This window comes from Phasianus colchicus, chromosome Z (genome assembly GCF_987193195.1).
Source record: "Phasianus colchicus chromosome Z, bPhaCol1.hap1.1, whole genome shotgun sequence".
Lineage (NCBI taxonomy): Eukaryota > Metazoa > Chordata > Aves > Galliformes > Phasianidae > Phasianus > Phasianus colchicus.
In genome coordinates this window covers 78,369,325-78,393,497 of record NC_143476.1, presented here as the reverse complement: position 1 = coordinate 78,393,497, position 24,173 = coordinate 78,369,325, and the positions used below count along the sequence as shown (strand labels likewise).

Below are 24,173 nucleotides of genomic sequence, written 5' to 3'. Positions count from 1 at the left end.
TTAAAACAGAGCTTTTCTTTAGAAGGGCAGGAGTAATCTGTACTGAACTACAGCTCTAGCATTGGCATACCTCCACTCTGAGTACCAGGCCATGGCATTAATATCTCCATTCTCACAAAATAAAGCTGGATCCATCTTTGAAATTTGTCCTTTTACAGATCTAGACATCTAGATATATGCATGCAAGAAGAATTTGTATCTTGCCTCATTGCTCATAAGCAATTGGAAGGAAAGTTCATTATGTATAAAAAGTCCTGTGCTTCATTTTAAGCATCTTGGTCCGGTTTATGGATTCCTTTGATTTATCCAATTCTGTCTTCTGCCATTTTTCTTGATAGATCTTCTGCAGTGGCCACAAATCAGCAAGTGCAGATCACCTGAGCTGGAGACATTTTCATGTTATTGGACTGATGGAAACCTCACTACTTCAGGAACAATACAACTGTTGTATATGAAAAGGTATGACAAGGTATATGTTGTATATGAAAAAGTGGAAAAGGAGGAAAAGAATGGGAATTCATTCTTATTCTAACCTACTTATACATAGATTGCTCCAAAAGTAATGGCTCCTATTTATTTCCCTGGAAACTACAACACCTACAAAAAGTGCAATAATGCTATTTGATAAAGCAAATTTGCAGCTACACAACAGTCCTTTTCAACATAGTCACCACTTTTAGCTCTGCAATGAGGCATTGCTTTCAGAGCAGCCCTCATATATGCCTGTTAGCTCATTGTTGTTAATTTTTCACTATAATACAAACAATAATGTATTGAAGGGCACAAAGCTGTGTTTTAAGTGCATATTTTTGAATTTATTTGTTAATTATCAAACTTTTTGCAGTCATGAACTTTACATGGGAATTGAGAAAACATTTTTCCAAATGTAGGTCTTGGCTTCAGAATCTGAAATTGAATACTGTGTGGGTTGGGGAAGGAGTTTCTAATGGGGAGCCTCAGTTTGCTTCCTAACAATTTAACATGTAGCTGTGATATTCATTACGTCTGTGTATTGAAGAAGAATTTGTATATAAGCCCTTTTCAGTTTTTATTAAAGTTGTATAAAACCCTCATTGGTCAACTGCTAAACTAAAGTCTGAATGTGCAGATCTGGGTAAAAACCATGCTCTGAGACTGGGGATTATTTTTTGCAGAGTTCTGTATAGTTCAGATTTATGTTGCACTGAAGTTTTTGTAAATTTCTGCTTGCTAAAATGATTAGCCAGAAAGAGGGCATACCCATTACCAGTAATGGCCAATTGGGAAACAGAAGCCTTTTTACTCACAGGAATAGGAGAAGGGTGTGTGTTTCTCTTCCATCTAATGTACTGGTTTTCAACCTTTCTGATTTACAGGAACTTCGTACAGATGACAATAAATTTACTCAGGAAACAAGCTTAATGGCAAGGCTTGTTTTCTTCCTTACCTTTCTAAGGCCTAGAAATACAGGGATCCAAATCAAAAACACTGTTAGAATGTAAATGTTGAGCTGACAACGCCAGTGGCATGCACAAAGATGGTACAAACTTGAAAAAATTAAACTCAGTTCCACATATGTTGAAAAGATCACGTATTTCATCTTTGCCTCAAAAATTGGTATGCTACAATAAAAGATGTGAACTGAAAAATCCTGTTAGAAGTATTTCTGTTTCAATGTGCAAGCAATATTTAAGGCTCAGGATTGAACTATATCTAGTAACTCAGTCTCTTGTTTAACATGAGCCATAGTGTCTGAAGTATCTGACCTTTATCAAGTCCTGGCTTTGGCAGAGCTACAGCATTTCCTTTAGAGAAGTGTCTGGTCTCATCAGCTAAGCACAAGGCTCTTGCCTACTGGCACAAACACTTCCATTTCACTTATGTAGCATCTGTCTTTTTTATGTCTTAAAGACTCAGGATTGAAGGATGCAATTGGAATAATTGTTTAAGCCTAATCCTCCTGTACAGTATGAACAACTCTTAGTAAGGAAGAGCATTTACATTATATCTTTAGCAAACTGAGACTGTAATTTCTGAAAAGTTCCCTATTCAGTCTGTATTTGGGCTGTATTGAGAGAAAGATCAGGAATGGCATCTGTTCATTCTGAGATATTTCAGAAAAAATGCATAAAAATCTTTCACTTTTCTTGTAGAATATTTCTAGTAAACTAGTTGTTCCCATTTTGCTTTAACTGAAGGATTTCTATAGTTTGGTTCATTCTGGTTCATTTCAGCTTTGTCTTATGAGAATGACCCTACAAAATCCATGACAACTCTTAGTCTAAGAATTCACATCACTCTTCATATCTGCTAGTTTCTCTTTTTTTAAAGAGATTAAACGAAACATACAAAAGTGACATTTCCTACTGCAGTTCTTTTGTTTACAAAGAGCACTCATAAATGTTTGAACAAAGTAAGAGTGGAAAAAGGTGGTTTTATTGCTAGTATTTCCAGTGTTTTAGAAGTTCTTTATCCCAAGTAAGATAGCTTTTTCTCTGTATTTCTTCTCTTTTCTTTCACATCTTGCTGATATGGGTTGTTTTGTGTCAGCATTTGCCTTCAGGCACTTTCCCATGTGAGTATTAAATGTCCCCGTGCCTACATTCCCATCGTGGTCACCAGCAGAAGTGCACTGCCCATAGGCCCATAGTTTTGCAAGTGGTGCAGCACTGATCTACCTTGCAGTCTGGCTTTCAAGTTTTGGATCTCATCATACAGATATGTGCCTTATTGCATTTAATTTTGCCTGAACAGTTACTTAAATGCATGTTAAATGACTCTCTGACTGTTCTTTCAGAAATGCCATCCAACGCATAGAAATACCACTAGCAGTACATGAAATATTTATGTAGGTTGGTTGAATAGTGGTTTGACTCCATTATAAATCACAGGAAATACTGACACATATTCTTACTTCTATAGAAGATGTGACTTATCAACAGCGTGTCTTCTAACATCTATAATTTGTACTTTGTAAAATCCATAAATCTCTCTCTCACGTATCTCATGTTTTTGTTGTCATTCTAGGAATGATGAAGACTGGAAAGAATGTCCTGATTATATCACTGCAGGAGAAAATAGCTGTTACTTCAACACATCCTACACCTCGATTTGGATACCGTATTGTGTTAAGCTTGCCAATAAAGATGAAGTATTTGATGAAAAATGTTTCAGTGTTGATGAAATAGGTACCCTTCCATTATGCATTTTATCTCTATAGTATTTTAGTGCAATGGGTGTGATTCTATAAGCTTTCAGAATGTATTTGAATTCTCCCCCTGAGAACAGTTTCTAAAAAATAATGTATATAGGAGGCAATTTGAATTTATAAAATATGTAATGTGATCTACATCTAGATAATATTGCCACTGTTAAGAGCAATCTAAAAGGGTGAAAGCAAATATGTCATTTTATTTTATGAATACAAATGCTCTCAAGTTTTTGCGTCAGTGTTTACCTTTGCTGTCACTCTGATTCCTTTCTAGGGAATGCTATATACCCTTGGTCACTGTGATCAAAGATGGTGCTAAAGTCTTGATTCTGCAAGATTCTGGAACCCAGCAGATTTTTGTTCCTGAACCAAATAGACTTTTGTTCCTGAATCAAAACATCTGCAGAGTCAGGATGTTTAGCATTTCTAGGTTAGATTTTATATTTAGTGCAGTATGAATTGTGACTGGGATTTCCAGATATTTTTGCTGGTCTGTATCAATGGTGTATGCACATGCAGTTAAGACTGTATTCCTACAAGTGACTAGAGTGTACCCACTGTGCCCTTTTATTCAGCTGAGCAACATCAGAATTACTTTTCAGATACTGATTTTCAGTGTATTTCTACATTATTTCTGAGATTGTTACCAAATATTTGTATTATGTGTGACTTTAATTACTGTTTTTATTTGTCAAGAGAACTCACTGTAAATTCTGATGGAGAGTTGTTTATGTCTCAGTGTTTTATAAGCCACTCTTGGAAATCATAATATAAATAGGTAATACATTCTTAGTCTTCTTTATTAACTATTCAGGTGAGATTTATGCAGAGCATGTCTGCTGTTGGTGGCTAGCTACCTTCTTGTTACCAGACATCTAGTGATTTTGTCATTGACACTCATAGGTTTAGATTTTAATCAGCAAATGTGCGGTTAATATGGTTTTTTTTAGTCTAGAAATAATGTAGCTGTGTACAGTAAGAATGGTCATTTTCATTTGAAAACTGGTTGTTTTATTCCAATACTCTGTTTAAACAGTACTACCTGATCCCCCTGTGCATCTTAACTGGACTCTGCTAAATACTAGTCAAACTGGGATCCATGGGGATATTCAAGTACGATGGGATCCACCACCAACTGCAGATGTTCAGAAAGGATGGATTACTCTGGAGTATGAATTGCAGTACAAAGAAGTTAATGAGACAAAATGGAAGGAGGTATGGAGGAAATATTTATTATGCAGTAGTCATAGTCTAGTGCAGGCTTGTCCTGTCCCTACCCCATTTGTCCCATTTTGAAAAGCTATATTGTGAATGCTAATGAGATGATACCTTAAATTTTAAACAATAAACACATATTCTTCTGAATTTTTCTGGCAGACATTTTAACTTTACATATCAAGATAGCTGGCATACAGCTATGATAATGAGACCCTGAAATCCCTGTGTTATATTACAAAGTGTAGCAGTAATCAGATATGTAAAGGTTTTCAAGGATAAAATGTTTCTCTGTTGTTTTTTCTAAGCCTCAGCTATCTGAAAAAGTGCACAGTGTTTTTAGTACGTGAAACAGGAATCTTATATTTGGAAAATGTCACCATGTCTGTCCAGATTCTTCAGTATTCTAACAGTTTTAAATATTGTTTTAATGAATTTTTTAAAAGATTGAATTATGATTTAAAATTGGATCAATAAGATAGTAAAATCAAGGCATTGGTAAAACATAAATTTCAAACAAGACAGAAATGTGTAATCTGTGAATGTATAGGTAGTCCATGAAAGCATGAGGTGTTTACTTCTTGAATCTTTTATATTTTATTCTAGAAATCACTAACTTTTCATGGAGTTTTCCTGTTATGGAAGAAGTAATTTTACCCAGCTTACCTGAATGTATATAAAGACTTACTGTCAGGATGTTGTAGAATATTTGCATATATAGACTTTTTTCTGAATACCTGACCAATGTAATGTCTTCTCAGAGCACTCTTCCTTTATTTTCTTACTAGAATGAATTGAGGTAAATGACAGAAGGAAAGCAGGTAATACTGCTGAGAATTTGTCTTAATCTCCAAAAGGCAGGTTTACCAGCTGAAATATAGCTAAGACAGACCTTGGACTCCTTCTCTCTTCTAATCCTTTTTAATATTATGTTTTTCTGTCTCCCCTTGTTGGTAAGAGTAAAGACCAACAGGCCCTATATTGTTTGTAACTTTTTTCAAATACTTGCCTGAATTTATTTCTGTATTTGTCTAACTATATTTTCTGTATTATCTCTACATTATAAATGACTTAGACTAACCTTTTGCCATAAATCCGTAACATGGAAATCCGCTGACTTCTTAAAAGATTTACAAAAGCAGGTGACAATACATATTCCTCTTTAAAAATACAGTTTGTATTTTTTTTATAATCCTTAAGGTATCAACCATATAAATGTCCTTCTAAACCTTTGTTCTTGCTCCAGTACCATTAATAATTCCAGTATGCCTTGGGATTGGTTCTCCCCAGGACAGCAAAGCTTGAAGTTCAGTGTTTCTTCTTGCAGAAAACAGATACTCCTGAATACTGTATTTGCCTCAAGGAAAAAAGTGTTTATGTTGTACTGGAGCTGTATGTGTATGTATTGTGTGTTACTGCACCTTTCATTTTAAAACCATTGAGCCCCTATTAATTAGAATACAAAAGCCAAATTTCTGAACAAAATCTTGATCTGAATAGCAAAATTCCTACTGAAAGTAGGGTAGTAGCAGTTTCTCCCTGTGCATTCTTTACTACAAATACCTTCTAAAGCGAGTGCTGAAGCAGTAAAGGAAGGGATGTCCACTTATGCTTTGATTAAATTTCTAGTTTTGTGCACAGAAGATAATCTCAGAGTGCACAGATACTACGTAATGATGGATAACTCTGATACAAAAAAGTAACATAGAAGAGAATTCTCCATGCTTGAATTCTATTAAATTCTCTTTGCTGGGCCTTGCAATTTTTCTGTAGGTTTCAGGATTAACCTGTTTGATTTTTCACATACGTCATTCAATTTTTCATTTAACTGTCTTGCAATTTCACGTCACTTGAGTTACACAGCTACAGCAATTCTACTTGATGTTCTTCAGCTCTCTGTGTTGGCTTGCATGCTGCCTTTTCCAACTGCTGCTATTATCTGGGGTACATACAGTTTAGTGTGGCCAGCATCACTCTCTTAAGAATCTGCATTAAATATTCCAGAAAAAAAATAATTTATCTACAGTAAAATTGAGTGTGCTATTTTTTATGGCTTCTTCACAGAAAATAAGTAAAGTAGAATAGTATAAATCATATACCCTTATCCACGCTTTCCAGTTGGGTTGGCCTCCATTATTAGCAGAAAAAAAGCAGTCTGTTTGTGGTCATCACTTCCTCATCCAAAATCTGACTGGTCACCTCTGGGAACACTTGTATCTAGAGGCATCAAGGATGACAAGTACTCCACAGATTCATGTCTAACAGAATGTGTTTCAAGTGTAGATTGTGCAGCAGTGGTGATAATTGGAAGGTATAAATGATGCTTCTTTGAAGTTCCCAGTGGCTGTTGTTTTTCAGGTGTTTTAATTCTTACCCCCACAGAGATAAATTTTCTGAAGTAAATATAGAATGTAATATCTGCCAAGTAGATTTTTATTTTGTGTACATTTTCCTTTTTTTTTTTCTAGATTTTCTATACTTTCTATACTCCTGTCAGAGCTAAAATACATATTCTTATATGAGGAGAAGAGTGATATTGTGTATTAAGACCTCCAATATGATTTCCTACATAGTTTGATACACAGCAGCAAGAATGTTGCAACTAATATAGGCATCTCAAGACATACAGTGTGATGCCAGCTCTACCAGACTCTTTTTGCATTATCTCATTTTATATATCCTTGAAGATATTGAGAGCTATGCAACCTTTGCAAAATAATTAGATTTGTTAGATGCAATAAATTTGTTTTCTAAGCCTGTAAATCATTTTTCTTTGTAAAATTAATTCTTCAGAGGAATCACAGTAATTTTAAGGTTCCCGTGTTATTTTAGCAAGTTTTTTAACATTGTGATGTCAATAAGGTTGTATCTTAACAGTGAGAAGAATCTGCAGCTTGGTAAAATCAGTGGAGTTAGTCACAGCTGCCTTTTTTCACGAAGTATTTAGAGAGCTTTGATTCTTAGCTTTTCATTTCTTGAAAGTCCAGTGTCTGGCTAGTAAGTCTGAAGTAAATAGTGTGACTTCTCTCTGAACTCTTCTCATTGTATCCTTAATGTTCCAAGCAGAAAAAAAATACCTTTGAATGTTAATTTCTGAAACCAAGAAGCAATGTAAAATTGCAGGTACAAGTCACTCAAATATATCACAGCCTTTCTGTCTTTGCAGTTAGAACCTAGGCTCTCAACAGTGGTTCCACTGTATTCTCTGAAGATGGGACGAGATTATGAGGTCCGAGTCCGATCAAGACAGCGTACCTCCGAAAAGTTTGGGGAGTTCAGTGAAATCCTCTACGTTTCCTTCACTCAAGCAGGCATTGAATTCGTTCATTGTGCTGAAGGTAAATAAGAGAAGAGCATCAAAATGTTCTTATAATCATTGCCATCTTTTTGCTTTTTTTCTCCATACTTTTGATGTATGCTTGAATGGATTGATAATTTAGCCTACCACATGCAAGTCATTTGGTGAGATTAAGAACGTGCAAGTTCCACACAGGTTCTGTAGTAAATTCAGCAACTGTTCCCAGCTCATTAGAGTGCAAAAGTACAGGTAGCTTTGAGGATCAGAAATAATAACTGCTCCTACACATGCTATACAGCCTAAAATGAAGACAGATAAACCTCAACCTCCATTGTGTAAGCAGAGCATTCCAGCAGTGAAGTGGGAATTGTGGTTTTCTATCAAATTTTTATACTGTTTTCTAAGTCTGTTATCAGAATGCTGTGCATTCCTGATCTGCCTGATAATCAAGGACGGTACTTTTCTATTTCTTTCTTTTGTGCTTGTAGTTGTTTTAAAACTGCCATTAAAAACAGAAGCAGCAATCACTGGGAACTGCATTTTTTCTATCGTAAGAATGAGACAGTGCCTTTTTCTAAACTTTTCACAAGATGAACTCTGCAGTAAACTATTTTAACAAACTGCTTAACTTCATTTTCTGTAGTACCAATGGAAATACAACCAACCTGTAACTGTTATCCTTCACAGTCTTGCCAGAATCCCCTTTTTAGCAGCTTGTATTACCTAGTCTAGGTGAATACCTAGTGTTCTGTCCAAATGGTTTTGTTAAAGCAAATTGGTCTGCACTGTGTGTGTGTTTGTGTATAGGCCACTATGCATAGTACAGAATTCTAAAGCTTCCTACCCAGTATTTTTGGACCTTAAAAGTGAAGTTTGAATATAAAATTTAAAATTGGGAACAAGTGAGAAGAATCTGAGGCTACAGCCAGAATAAATTTTTCTACAGTTTGTACTCTACAATGTCAGCTTAAACACAATTGAATTTACAATTCACAATTAACATTAAATAAGCAATTGACATTATATAAAAGGTAAAACATTTCATTTATCAGCATTGTTCTTCATCCCTGCCAAATCACTTTTATCAGTGGCTTGAAATTCTCTCTATATAGCTGCCTGCAAGGTAAAAAACTTTTTTTTTTTTTTTTTTTTTTTGCAATTGGTACAGCTCACAACATAATTAATGTTCTGCCTCCAGAAAAAGTGGTGTAATTGTTTTTGATGCCACTGTGGTGCCCATGATTTAGCAGAGGTACACGCTGTTAATAAGGTTCTCTCGCTTGGGCTAAAACAGAAGCAATAACATGGACTACAGAGTGGTCTACTTGGTAGCATACTTCTGGCTGACAGAATTTTCCTCCAGTCTGCTTTTGCTATATATATTGTCTGTGCTGTGATCTTGCTCATGTCAAAAAGTTCAGACTCTTTCTGCAGGCAGTCTCAGTGGACTCACAAATGCAGCATGGAAACTATTGATATCAGAGTGTTTTTATTTCTTCTTGCTACAGAACTTTCATGTTTATCTAACCAAAAATATTTCTATCAGTTTTTCTGACTTTGGAATTCTCAGGTGGCTGCAGAGAAGCTGTAAGTTATGACAGGGATGCAGATTCTTGCTAATGTTTCTGTTCTCTGTTTCCAGAAATCGAGTTTCCCTGGTTCTTAGTTGTTGTCTTCGGAGTGTGTGGGCTGGCCGTAACAGCGATCTTAATCCTGCTATCTAAACAGCCAAGGTAGAGAGGTTTATATTTCATTTATTTGTAGTTTAAGAAAGGGGTGCTTCAACTTCATTGCATCTGGGGGGCTAGAAACTATTTTGATGATCACTGTCCACCATGTCATGCTACATGGATGCTGGCACATGTGCGTACTGTGCTTTAAGCAGGAGGAGTATGATTATGCTGACAACTCCTGCTCTGTTTGGATTGCAGAGCATTTTATAATATGGTATTTATTTAGTGTACGTAGACTTTGAAGGCAATTGGTATTTTTTTAGTCCATTCAAATTTTGTAAACAGTATTTTTTACACACTTCTGCTCAAAAGTTTCACTCAAACATATGGCTGTATATTTGGCATTGTTCTAAGGCTATTCCAGTAATCTCTGACTACTTCACTGAGCCATTGGAAAGAGATTGAGTCATGGGGTGGTATTTGGTATCTGTGGATAGACTGTGCCTCCTATAAATAACAGGGATGAAATAAAACAAAGCTCAGGATTGTGTCATTTATAAAAATGACACAGAGACACATTTATAAGAACATGATAGTGGTCTCACAGCAAATTCATTCCCTGAAATGTGTGTTCAGGGACAGATTTTGACAAAATTAATTCACTTTAGAGCAACACTATGGTTTAGCCCCAGTGCACACGTACGTATTGTCCGTAAGCTTATATATACACATTGAAATGAACATTGAGATATTTTGTACGTACCAGGTAAGTACAAGTCACTGAAATGAAAACAAGGTGGTGCAGCTGGAGCTACCACTGCAAAAATAGGTTAGGCAGGCAACACTGCATTTTAGTAGTGCTTAACTTCCAAGAGGCCACTCTCTGCAATAGCAGAAGCTCCGTGTGTCAGATGGGTACAAGATGTCACATGTGGGACCAGGAGCTTACTGTTCAGCACACAGAGCAAGGAGTAACTTCTCAAAAAATCCGAAGGGCTGAAGCATGTCTCTAATCACAGCTCATTTGGTGCTAATAACGATTGCTGAAGGAGGCTTCTCACCAGCAATGGCCGTATCTGTCACGTATTTCTGGACTGACAGGCCTCCACCCTTCAAAATGGTACATGTGGTGGTGGGATTGACAGCAACTCTTGCAGGGAAATGGACTTCTTAGATTTCCAGTAATGCAAAACATCCAGGATCCATTTTTTCCTATATCTGAAAAGATCCCTATTCATTTCTTTTTCAACTTTTGTTTCACAAATTCTGAACCAGGTTCCTTAGGACAGATGCCATATCAAGCCTTGAGACACACAAGTTAAAGTTATCTGAAGCTAATAAAGGAGCTTTCTGAACTGTGTCTTGAGTCTGTGAGTGGTTAAATCCTTGAGCTGTGTCATTAGATGGATTAGTTCCCAATCATGTCAGAATATCTGATTTGTGGGCTCAGATTTATCTTCTAAAATACAGAAGTAATCCTGTATAAAGAAAATGTTGAATTTTCCTTTTGGGATTATAATTTATGTGTTTGCAAAAGAAACAGAGAGGTAAAATGGAAGAGGATAGGCATGACCATAGCTGAATTATTAGTTATTTTCTCAGATAACTTTAAATTCATTTTATGAAGGATTAAAATAATATCTCAGCAGCACGAACACACATAAGCAAGTTCTTTCTCAGCAATGATAGAACCTTCTTATTATTATATATTAATTCTTGCATTAACAACTGTCTTGCAGACAACAAAATATTGGCCTAGCCAACTTTCTTTTTCTGTTCTCCGTTTAAACTAATTGGGCTCATGCAAGAACTACTTCATCCCTCAAATAAAAAAAAAAAAAACTTTGGGAAAACATAAAAAGGGAAACAATTAGCAATGCTCTAGGAATTTATTCTCCTTATATAAAGCATTAAAATAATTGATTGGAGTCAGAGTGAAGTTCAGCATAAATTTATGTGATTCCAACAAAGCAGGCAACAAAAAGCTAGGGTTTGTTTTGTTTTGCTTTAGTTTGGAATGTGAAAAAAAAATATTCTATTCTTTATTACGATTTTAAGCTGAATCTTCAAATATTTCAATTTTGAAGCAAAGAAGTCTGCTGTAGATCAAGGACTGCTGTAAATTACAAACAGTCATTTATTTTTTTCCAGGTTAAAAATGCTGATTTTTCCTCCTGTGCCAGTTCCAAAGATTAAAGGGATTGACCCAGATCTCTTGAAGGTAATGTTACATTCTGATATCTATAGCAGGAATCACTGCAGTAGTAGCAGGTTACAATTGCTATCAAAGGCAGAACAATTTTCTAGGAAAAAATTACATCTTCTAGCAATGTGTGGGGAAATGCAATAGAACAACTTTTCATAAAATATGAAAACAAACAAACAAAAAAAATTATTGTAATTGTTATGTCAGCTCCAGTTACCTTTCCTTGAGTTTGCATCATTAGAAGCACAAATATTTTCATTCTTTCCTATACAACATCTGTTTTTTCTTGTTTTATAGAAAGGAAAGCTAGATGAAGTGAACTCCATCTTAGCCAGCCATGACAACTACAAGACACAGCTATACAATGATGACTTGTGGGTTGAGTTTATTGAATTGGACATAGATGACTCCGATGAAAAGAACAGAGTCTCAGATACTGACAGGCTCCTGAGTGATGATCGTCTGAAGTCACACAGTTGCTTGGGAGCAAAGGATGATGATTCTGGACGTGCCAGTTGTTGTGAACCAGATATTCCAGAGACAGACTTCAGTGCAAGCGACACATGTGATGCCATCTCTGATATTGATCAGTTCAAGAAGGTAACTGAAAAAGAAGGGGATCTCTTGTGCCTTCATAGGAAGGATGATGATGAGGCGCTTCGAAGTCTTGCCAACACAGATACTCAGCAGCCACATACTAGTACTCAGTCTGAAAGCAGAGAGTCGTGGCCTCCTTTTGCAGAAAACACTGACTCAGCTAGTCCATCAGTCCAAACTCAGCTAAGTAACCAGAATTCTCTGACAAACACTGACTTCTATGCTCAAGTGAGTGATATTACTCCAGCTGGAAGTGTTGTACTTTCTCCAGGGCAGAAATCCAAGGTGGGGAGAGCACAGTGTGAAGGCTGCACAGAACAAAACTTCAATATGGACAATGCCTATTTCTGCGAGGCGGATGTGAAAAAATGTATTGCTGTGATTTCCCAGGAAGAGGATGAGCCGCGTGTTCAGGAGCAAAGCTGTAACGAGGACACTTACTTCACCACAGAAAGCCTTACCACTACTGGTATCAGTCTTGGAGCTTCAATGGCAGAAACCCCAAGTATGGAAATGCCTGTCCCAGACTACACTTCTATTCATATAGTTCACTCTCCACAAGGCCTTGTGCTCAATGCAACTGCACTGCCTGTGCCAGAGAAAGAATTCAACATGTCTTGTGGCTATGTGAGCACAGACCAGCTGAACAAAATCATGCCGTAGCAATTTGACTAGATGTGTGCAGTATTTCACAGCAGAGAGTCAGCTTGGGCTTGTGTGCTGAAACCAAAATGAAGTTTAAACATTTGTCATGGTTCTTATAAGTTTATCTCAAATGTTGAAACATAAAATATTCATCATAATATTCCTCTTGCTCTGTAAATATTATCTATGAATTTGTCTTGAGACTGCTTAACTAGCCGTGACTGTCTTGTTCTTGTGAGTGTTGATCTTTGTGATACTAAACATTGAAATGACTATGTTTAATGTACAGTAAATCATGCTTTTTGTAAAGCTAAAAATCAGGTGGTCTAAAATCTGAGAATTTAGTAAAATCATGCAGTTGACAGAGATCTTTCTATCAATAATTGGGAACTGAGCATGAAGGTGAAAAAATCTACAGAAGTAGTTTGAATAAAGCATCTATTTTGATCTATATAAATTAATAAAATATATTTTAATATTTTAGTCACAAAAGTGTAGATGTTTTATATTACACTACATGATGTAGTTTAATTATGATGGCCCATCCAAGGAATGTAAGTGCTGCAGTCTTGACAACGAGTTTTCTGTTTTATAAGAGTTTTGTTTGCAGCAAAAATTAAAAATAGATTTTACAGAGCCATTTTATATCTCCAAAGAAATCTGTTGAGAAATTTTAAAATATTTTAGGAACTTAGAGTAATTGATCCTATTGCTTTCTTATGGTAACTAGTATAGAAATAGACATGAAATTTAAAGTTTTGTAGAAAACTTTAAACTATACAAAATATTTGGACAAAAATTTCTGTTATTCATCAAATTCTGTTAATGATAATATACTTTTTTAAAGCAAGATTTCAATGACCACAGTATTAAGGAGTATGGAAGTACATTTTCATTGAAAATTTTTGAAAACACATGAATAAGCTCTGGTGATTTAGCAGCATAATCTTTTCATATTTGACCAACTTCTGAAGCCCTCCAATGGACAAAGCGACCGCAACAGTTTTAGACTGTGACACATGAAGTATTGATTAAGAAAATAAGGACTTCAGGATTTGGCCAGCAGTTGATTTTTTAAGCTATAAATAGATTTAAAGTCTTCAATGGAACACAGGAATTGAATACAGTGTTGTTAAAAAGGATTTTTCCTCTTTGCCTACAGTATCTCCTCTGACTGTGCTAGGCAGACTTAGGAAAAAAAGGATGTGAGAAAACCAAAACCAAGTGGGAAAGTTCTCTTTATTCTTAAGTATATAAAGAACTTGACAGAGCTTTGCAATGAGTTTTTATTGCTTCAGAAGTTACCTTACTAGACTATAGCTCCATCATAGCAGGGTTCTTCTGATAAAGCAAATGGGGATGTTCATTGCCTTTCTCTGACATGAACAGAAGTGTATGACGTGCCGTGAATGCAGATCTTGCTCATGATGTCTCCCACTGAACTCACTGATGCTCTCTTTGTGACCAAGGGCTACAGGACTGAGCCCAACTATTGGGTGGGATTTTTACGTTTAGAACGTACTTTATGGTAAATGTGCATTAGGTATTCTGCTAATTTGCTGCTATATTTTTCTAACAGCTACATTATTTAGTTTCATATAAAATTTCGTAGATGATAGACACTAATGCAAGTAAAGCCTATGTGTGTTTGGAAGAAGTTTCTTACTCTGTTTCTATTGCCAAAAATAGTTAAATACCTCAATCAAACTCAGAATGTCATTTTGGTACTTTACTGGTCACACAAGCCATTATTCGCCGGTCAGAAGATGTGTCTTTCAGTTTCTATTTAACTTTCCTTATGTCAGTGTTTTGTTTGTTTTCCTCAAAGTTTAATAAATGTATTGTCTTTGATCTGTCCTGACAGAATGTGTTTTATTGCAGATAATTCAGTGTTCATGGAAAACAGAGATTCTGCTAGGATAAATCGAGTATTTCTTACTGAGTCAAGAAGAATACAGCCTTCCTTTGAACACAAGCAATACCTGCTGGCATTGGTGTTTTCATTTATTGATATTTATTTAGTTAAAAATAGAACTACATACCTAAATTTGTAGAAGGAGATAGGACATACTGTGCCCAGCACTGGCCCAGACTGTGTTACTAATTTAGCAGACCTTTGGCTGGCACAGCCTGTGATTGCAGATAAATAAACTGCATTAGTTTGAGATTCACACCTACAATTCAATCCACAAATCAGATTCTGACAGTCCTCATTGCCTACTTATAATTATACTTTAAACCTATCAGTAAATGAACTCTGAAATGTCAGAAATACAATCTAGTCATATAAAAAATGTCATACTTTGAATGTTTCCTAGTATGCACCCTGGTCATTTATTACTGCCTGTGTTCTCTATACAAGGGTAGAAAGGGAGCTTTTGGAATCAGTTGGACACAACTAAATCCTTGCCTCCCCAGTGAGTCAGGGTATGATTCAATTCCCTGTACATAGAAGTCCGTTGCCACTTCTGAGACTCCAGGAAAAACAGCAACCAGGCTTATGTAGATTCTGCCTCATCTGAAAGCCTGACTGATGATAGATTTGGCAGCTGAATTGATCGTCAGTGGAAGAGAACAGGTTAAGGAACATATACATTTGTGTCAGGTGTGTGTAAATTACCACTATAACCAGCAGTCTAAAGAGCTACCTATCTGATTAGGTTTGGCATCTGCTTTAGGTGAATTGGTTGAGACTCTTCAGACCAGAGTAGGAGCATGGATGTTTTGCTCACATTCAGAAACAAAATTGTATAAGCTAATTGAAGTGTCTTAATGCTGAGCTGAATTTCATCTCACCTGAACCCTTTGATGAGAAGGGAAAAGAAAGCTATTGCTATTCTCGTAGGATCTGTGCTTTTTGTGTAAACTTTGATTACAGAACTCAGTACAAATTAACTGTCCTTATGAGTGAATGTGCTCGCTTATATCTTCTTGAAGAATTAACCTTCAGAAGGGTTATGCCTTTTTAAAGTCTCTAAAATTGCTTAAACTCCAGTGGGAGTCTAGGGATTCACAGTTGGAGAACTGCAAAGTAAGAAATGGCAGTGAGCACAATAGTTCTCTGCTGCCATCAGGGGAAGTCCAGCTCCCATTTCTCTTACCTATGACATTTTCGTTGTTTTCAGCACTTGCTTTTAAATTATTTGATTCAACTTCCTGAAACCTGAGTATATTCATGGAAGTAGAATATTAGAAGTTATATTCTGTTAATTAGTGAGTTAAACTAATTGAACAAAATTCTGGGTGAACACCAGAGAAGAAACACAGGACCACATGGCCAAGAGCAAAGGAGGAAGGAGATACAGTAATCTTCTTACAGGATTATTTTTGATCAAGACATTTCCTTGAGGAGCTCATCCTTGTGGGCAAGATACAGGAGGGACACTCAGCTGAAGGTAGGTGTGCTTGCAGGAAGGTAGTGTAACAATCTCTTGGTGGTAGCTACCATCCGTTTAAGAGGACTGTGGAAAGCTATCTTGAGCTCCTTCCTGCCTCCATCAGCAGCTCAAATCTAACAACTGAAGGTTGTGTGTACAGTGCACTTGTTCTGAAGACAAGTCCAAATGGTCAACCTGCAGCTGCCTATGAGCTCTGTGTTTTGTACTGGCAATTTGCTGTTTTCATATGAAACACGGTAACCTGTTATTAAGGTACAAGGCACTTGCATAGCGGCCTATTTGTTTACTTTCACTTTTTCCCTGAAGTGGGGCAAAAATTGTATCTATTTCTGCCTTTTGGTGAAATCAAGAAGCACACTTCATCGTGAAAGAGTTTGATTTTGAATCAGTTTTCTCCATCAAGGTTTCCAAATTACTGTTATAAAAAGCTGAATATTTATACAATTTTTTGTTAAGGAATAATTTTGTGAAAAAACAGCTTACCTGAGTGAGGGAACCGACCGAAACCCCCTTGTACCTCGCGATCAGTCACTGCGGTTCTGGCTGGACCAGCTCCGAAGCAGCGATCCTCGGCAATCAAGGGCTTCTTAAGCCTCTTAAGCGAGTGTACCTCCTCTGGTAAATGTAAAAGGAGAACTGGATTCAACAGACGGAGAGAAGGCTGAGGTACTGAATGAGTTCTTTGCCTCGGTCTTCACTGGCGGCCAGGACTCCAGTACTCCTCCCGTCCCTGAGCCCTGCATACCTACACCTTTGGGTGGGGACTGGGGTGGTAAATCCCCCCCCACTGTGAGGACAGAGCAGGTCCGAGACCGCCTCATGAGACTGAATGTGTACAAGTCTATGGGGCAGGATGGCGTGCATCCCAGGGTTCTGAAGGAGCTGGCTGAGGTGGTTGCCAAGCCGCTCTCCATCATATTTGAGAAGTCGTGGCTGTCAGGTGTGGTCCCGGATGACTGGAGGAAGGGTCACGTCACTCCCATTTACAAGAAAGGGAGCAAGGAGGACCCCGGGAACTACAGGCCGGTAAGTCTCACCTGTGTGCCTGGGAAGATCATGGAACAGATCATCCTGGATGACATGCTTGATCACATGAGGAAAGGGCGTGTGATCCGTGACAGCCAGCACGGCTTCACCAGAGGAAGGTCATGCTTGACCAATCTGGTGGCCTTTTATGATGGAGTGACGGCATCGTTGGACAAAGGGAAAGGCGACCGATGTCATTTACCTGGACTTGAGCAAGGCCTTTGACATGGTCCCCCACCACATCCTTATCTCCAAAATGGAGGGATGTGGATTTGATGGGTGGACCACTCGATGGATAAGAAACTGGTTGAAAGGCCGCAGACAGAGGGTGGTCATCACTGGCTCTATGTCCAGGTGGAGGCTGGTAACGAGCGGCGTCCCCCAGGGGTCTGTCTTGGGACCGGTGCTCTTTAACATCTTTATCAATGACATCGATGACAGAATCGAGTGCACCCTCAGCAAGTTTGCTGACAACACCAAGCTGAGTGGTGCGGTTGACACGGTTGAAGGATGGGATGCCATTCAGAGGGACCTCGAGAGGCTAGAAAGGTGGGCCCGGGTGAACCTGATGAGGTTCAACATGGCAAAGTGCAGAGTTTTGCACTTGGGCCAGAGGAATCCCAGGCATCCCTACAGACTGGAAGGAGCGGTCCTTGAGAGCAGCCCTGTGGAGAAGGACCTGGGGGTCTTGATAGATGAAAAGCTTAACATGAGCCAGCAGTGTGCCCTTGCGGCTCGGAAGGCAAATGGTATCCTGGGCTGCATCAAAAGAGGGGTGGCCAGCAGGGACAGGGAGGTGATTGTTCCCCTCTACTCTGCTCTTGTGAGGCCCCATCTGGAGTACTGCGTCCAGGTCTGGAGCCCCCAGTACAAGAAAGACAGGGAGCTGTTGGAGAGGGTCCAGAGGAGGGCCACAAAGATGATCAGGGGACTGGAGCACCTCCCCTATAAGGACAGGCTGAAGGAGCTGGGCTTGTTCAGCCTGGAGAAAAGAAGGCTGCAGGGTGACCTCATTGCAACCTTTCAGTACCTAAAGGGAGCCTACAAACAGGAGGGGAATCAACTCTTTGAAAGAGGGAGTGACAGCAGGACAAGGGGAAATGGTTTTAAGCTGAGGGAAGGGAGATTTAGGTTGGACGTCAGGGGGAAATTCTTTACAGAGAGAGTGGTGAGGTGCTGGAACAGGCTGCCCAGAGAGGCTGTGGATGCCCCATCCCTGGAGGTGTTCAAGGCCAGATTGGATGGGGCCCTGGGCAGCCTGGTCTAGCATTAGGTGGGATGGTTGGTGGCCCTGCATGTGGCAGGGGGGTTGGAGATTCATGATCCATGAGGTCCCTTCCAACCCTGGCAATTCTGTGATTCTGTGATTCTCTTGCTTACTGCTTGAGTTGAAATATTTTTCCTAACCCACTATACAGGAGGCAAGATCAGTAGATTAAAGAGGTGTGAGGTGTTCTATAAGCTTTCACTGTTATTATTAATGATTCACGTTTATGATTGCAGTCTATGTTGGGTGCATTACTGTCATTCACAGCGCAGTACAACCTCTTAAGAGCACAGGAGTAGAAAAATAACAAAATGTTGGAAGTCGAGTAGATGGCACAGAAGGCCAGCTTACTGAGCAGGAACCTCACCTGCAGTTCAGGTGGAAAATGAAAGTATTGCCACTGAAGAGAGAGAGGTCAGGCGGCAGGAGAATGCTAAGGGAACCAGACACCCTTTATAAAGAAGGATCTCACACAGGGTGCCAGGTTAACTGACCTGAGAGGAAAAGACAGAATATGCTTATAGTATGGTGTTGTTTTTTGTTTCTTTTGATTGTTTGATTGTATTAAATTAAAGAAGCAATGCAAACTCTGTTTTGGAGAAGGATTACTATGAAAGATTACGATATCATTACACATTTCCCAGTTGTAATTCAGAACATCCTTGTTTGCAAGTATGGTGCAAATTGGTACTGAACAGTTTCCTTAGCCAACTAACTATTAGAAGATACTACTGGATATATATCTATATTGGAAATCTCTGTTAAAATCTAATCTAACTGTTCAAAGTCTGTTTTCTTTGTTATCATTAATTGGACATATAGTCAGTGCTTTAGCAACAATAGAAATCATGCCAAACAGAGGCGAGATGTAGATGAAATCCATTTCCATTATTTGTGTATCACATAACAACTGTCATAACTTACTGAGTAAGCATCTTGTCACTTCCTCAATTCAGGACCATAAGATAAAATGTTCAAAAACAGATGGAAGTGGAAGAATAGCAGTGATATTTAAGACTCTGGCCAAGCAGACCAATAGCCAAAGGAATACAGCAATGGTAACGAGTTGTAGGTGAAGCTGTATGAGTGGTGCGGATGACAACACTGTTGTCAGTATTTGTAATGAAAAGCAGATGTAGCTATTAAAATCAATGCATCTAGTAAATTAACACAAATGTTTTATAGGTTTTTTTATTATTATTTCCTGCAGACTTTAGTAGTTTTTTCACATAATATGAGTTTCTAGGTCCTAATAAATGAAATCTATCACGCTAATTTTATATACGCTTCCTGAAATTAATCAGAAATCAGAGGATCCTTCCACATCATGTTGCAAATTATGAGGGAACATAAAATTACTTCCTCCCAGTTGGAAAGAATAGAAGTCTGCTGAAGGCTTATCTTTAGGGAGTAGAATTAAAAGCAAAGTCGAAGAGCTGACAGCAATATGTAGTCTCCACTCACAAATCTTATCAATGAAGCTTCCACTACAATCACTGGTCTCCTTTTGAGCTTGAGGAAGTGAAATATGTTTGCTAAGAGACACCTGAGGAGAATGCATGCCAAGAATCTGATTCCTTCACTCTTTCTTCAGTAGTAAAACTAACAACATATATTTCTTCACTCCTGTTTTATATCATAGAACATAGAACGGCATGGGTTGGAAGAGACCTTAAAGCCCATGGCATTCCAACCCTTCTGCCATGGGCAAGGCTGCCACCCATCAGATCAGACCGCCCAAGGCCCCATCCAAATTGGCCTTCAGTTTCTCCAGGGATGAGGCATCCACAGCTTCTCTGAGCAGCCTGTGCCAGTGCCTCACCACCCTCTGAGTAAAAAATTTCCTCTTAATGTCTGATCTAAATCTCCCCTCTTTTAGTTTTAAGTCTTTCCCTCATGTCCTTTTACTATCAGAATGTGTAGTAAGTGGGTCTCCATCCTGCTTATATTCTCTCACCAAGTACTGGAAGGCTGTAATGAGGACTCCAGAGAGCCTTTTCTTCTGGTGGCTGAAGAAGCCCAACTCTCTCAGCTTGTCTTAATAATAGAAGTGCTCTAGCCCTCTGATCATCTCTGTGGCTCCACTCTAGACCTGCTCCAAACGCTTCAAATCTTGTGCTGGGAGCCTCAGGCCTGGATGAAGTACTACAGCCACCTCCGTCTCCCTTTGGCCAGCCCTCTATTAATGCAATGAAGGATAGATCTGGACTGCCAGCACACGTGGTTGGCTCCCTTCGAGCCTTTCACCCACCAGAACCCCAAGTGGTTTTCCTCAGAGTTGCAATCAATGAGTTCCCAGCCTCTATACATACCTGGGATTCTTCAACCCAAGTGCTAAACACTGCATGTGGCCTTGTTGCATCTCATTACATTCTCATGAGCCCACTTTTCAAATTTATCCAAGTCCCTTTCCATGGAATACTTTCCTTCTGTAATATCAACTACACCACTCAGCTTAGTGTCATTAGCAAACATTTTGAGGGTGCAGTCAATCTCATATCCAAGTCACTGATGAAGATGTTGAATAGCACTGGTTCAAAGACAGACCCTCTGGGGATACTATTCATCACCAATCTCTGCCTGGATGTAGAGCCATTGACCACAGTATTGTGTCTCCTCAAGATTGAGAGCTAGCTTAGCTTCTTCCCTTTCAGGAACTCAAGATAGAGCTGTCAGTCTGTCCATGTCACTGTGCAATATTACATATCAATTTCTCTGTCTGATATCTAAATATTACACTGCCTGGTGATTTCCTTACACCACATGGCCACCTGTTCAAAAAGTTCATCAAGCTGGGCACATTTGCACCCATGACACCTCCGTCTGCCCTTAGGCCCTTGAAGGACTTCCAGATTCTGAAGTTCCCCAAAACTGAAGGCCTGGGCTGCTCAGTTGCTCACGATGAGCTCTCTCTGGGTGCATGCATCAGCCCAGAAACGTTGTGGCTCCCAGCCTGGGTTTCCGACACAGTCTGACAGTTGCGGCAGGTGGTCACCATGTTAGTTTCAACAGAGTGCATCTTCATGCTGCTCTCAGAAGAGAGAAAGAGTGGGCTGCCTGCTGGGTGTCGGCTGTGCTCCTTCCTGAAGCTTTACAATATTATATCAGAAAGACATTAAGTATAGAACCATACAGAGTTTGGTAACTTCCCCATACTAAGAAAGAAATTAAAATTTCTGATCTATTTCACAGCAGCTGTTCCTGTAGCACGTACAGTGCTGCAATCTTGAGTTACAAACAAAAGAAATAGCAACTTCACCCTTCCGAATGGAAAAATTCTTCAGGAACTGATTCTGTGAGCCAACTAAATGTACTTTCCTTGAAAGAGTAAGGCATAAGTCTGGGAAATTATCAAAGATATCACGATTCCTTGCAAAACTGTGTTACCCAAAGAGTGGGTCCAGCCCTTCAAAAACAGTCTGAGTGTCAGATGTTTGCTACCCAGAAATGTCAGGATTGTTCAGCATCCCAACCTCCATCTGTAGTCTAGCAATGTGGGATTCCATAAGTTAAGTTTTTGTCTATGTTTTGGAAATCTCTCATAACTTTTTTGTTCTGTTTTGTTTTGTTATTTATGGAATCAGGAAGATTAGCTAGTGCCTTGAAATGTCATGAAAGCTTCTCAGTGAAATTGCCTGAGCCAAATATGCTTTAATGAAAAAATGTGAAGCTCTAGAGAAGTATCTGTGTTAACTGCAATTAGATTTGTTATCACAGAGTAGTTAAAAATGCAACATTTTTCTGAAGTGTAGTAGTTGTCAGACTCCAATAGACCAGCCAGAGAGTGACCTATTTTATGAAAAGCTCTAGGGGTAAAACATCTGTTGCTCCTATAGTGTAAATAACAACTGTGTAGTTTCTTCCTGTTAATTAGTTTAATAAGCTTAAAAAAAACAAGAAAGCCATGGTATAAATAAGTGCTTTCAGTCCTGCTTGGTTGATGTTTGAGACTTAAAACAAAAATATTGTTCTGACAAGCTAAATAACTGTAAAGGTCTCTTAGGCTCTAATGACATATAAGGGGCTTTTTTCCCCTTGGAAACAGCACGTACCAGCCTGTCTATGCAGAAAATGCTGGAACATGCTGTCTACCTTCAATACCATATGGCTAAATATTTTATTAAACGTTATGCTGCAAACAAACACAGGCTATTCCAGATTAAGATTTGCAGACAGCATGATACAGTGAGTTGGATTTCCATCCACCGTCACAGTCAGTTAGAAAGTTACTTTAGAAGGCAGACCAAAAACATTTCTATGTCAAGCGTGTGGTACCACTAACACTAGCGTGTGTTTGTGTCTTTACATCTGACCCTTATGAGTCCTCCTGGAGGCACTTAAATCAAAGCAAATACAGAGACACAGAATAGTACACACTTTAGAAATTTTCAATTGCTGTTTACCAGTCATAATGGAACTTGAGGAAAAGCATAGAGCTGTGTCAGGGGAGGGTCGAGCTGAGTGTTAGGAAAAGGTTCCACACCAGAGGGTGGTGGGCACTGGACCAGGTTCCCCAGGGCAGAGATCACGGCATCAAACCATTCAAGAAGCATTTGGACATACTTCAGCACTTGGTCATAGCTCAGATAGAATTTGGATTTTGTGTGGTCTCGTGTGGAGACAGGATTTGGCCTTGATAATCCTTGTGGATCTCTTCCAACTTGAGATAGTCCGCTCTACAATCCTGTGATGTACTTACAGATGGATATTCAGCATCACCTTACTGCAAATATGAGACGTCTACAGAGTTAGTTTTGTATTTCAGTATACATTGCCTGTCTTCCTGTGAATGTAATCTATGAAGTAAAACAACTACTAAATAATTAACATTAAAAACAAACTGTACAATACTGAGTGGTTTACTGTATTTTAAAATCTCACTATTCAGGACTGCTTTTTTTTTTTTTTTTTTTAATCTTTGTGGTAGTCATGACTGTGCAAGAACAATAGAAAGTGAATAATAAATTTCATGAAAATTAGTATGTGAAGCAGAGGTGAACTGGAAAGTACAAGCAGCTCTGAGTTCACTGGGAGATAACAGGAGTTCCCCTTTCTCCATCAATACCTGCCATGATGACACACCTGGAATCACAAGTGTAATCCACGACTATGAGAGCACAGTAGTTTCTCCATTTGCACCTATCTCAGCTGCAGATCTTCTGTGCACAAAAATATTTTCATTACTTTGACTATGTCTATATTCCAGTGGGTAGCGATCCTCAGACATTCTGATCACATTGTTCCTTACAGACGGCAGTTGTTACCGTGACTGGTAAGTTGTTATTTCTCTGGACATGCTCAGACCTGAAGGGCCCTGCATGCTCCCATGGCTTCTATCTATGAGGCAGGCAGAAATAATTTTGAGGACAGTATCAACAAGCACTGAAGATGTAACATCTTTCCTCTCTATCACAAATGAAGTCACACTATCTGAGCATGCTGTGACATAATTAGCATTTCTGAAAGCAAGTCCACTTATTCTGGCATGCAGATGTGGCTGAGTTGTTTCTGTCTAAATGAAACAGTTTGTTTTAAAAATATCCAATTCAAGCCATGATATAATCATGAGTAAAGGATATTCCAAACTGAATTTGGCAAGTTATGAGCAACTCAGTCTGGCTTTGAAGCTGGCCATGCTTGTAGAAGAGGTCTGAACTA

The 24,173-nt window shown here is 38.6% G+C and overlaps 1 protein-coding gene across 3 annotated transcripts in view; it reads left to right on the top strand.

Annotated features, from left to right (window-relative positions):
* GHR (growth hormone receptor) overlaps positions 1–14,675 on the top strand; it is a 129,650-nt gene extending 114,975 nt beyond the window's left edge. For all 3 annotated transcript variants that reach the window (XM_031609596.2, XM_090131290.1, XM_090131291.1), the window contains exons 4-10: positions 339–459; positions 3,007–3,167; positions 4,227–4,405; positions 7,572–7,743; positions 9,346–9,436; positions 11,528–11,597; positions 11,880–14,675. In XM_031609596.2, coding sequence (XP_031465456.2) covers positions 339–459; positions 3,007–3,167; positions 4,227–4,405; positions 7,572–7,743; positions 9,346–9,436; positions 11,528–11,597; positions 11,880–12,842 — 1,757 coding nt within the window. In that variant the 3' untranslated portion in view covers positions 12,843–14,675. The remainder of the gene's footprint in view (positions 1–338; positions 460–3,006; positions 3,168–4,226; positions 4,406–7,571; positions 7,744–9,345; positions 9,437–11,527; positions 11,598–11,879) is intronic.
* Positions 14,676–24,173: the final 9,498 nt, after the last annotated feature.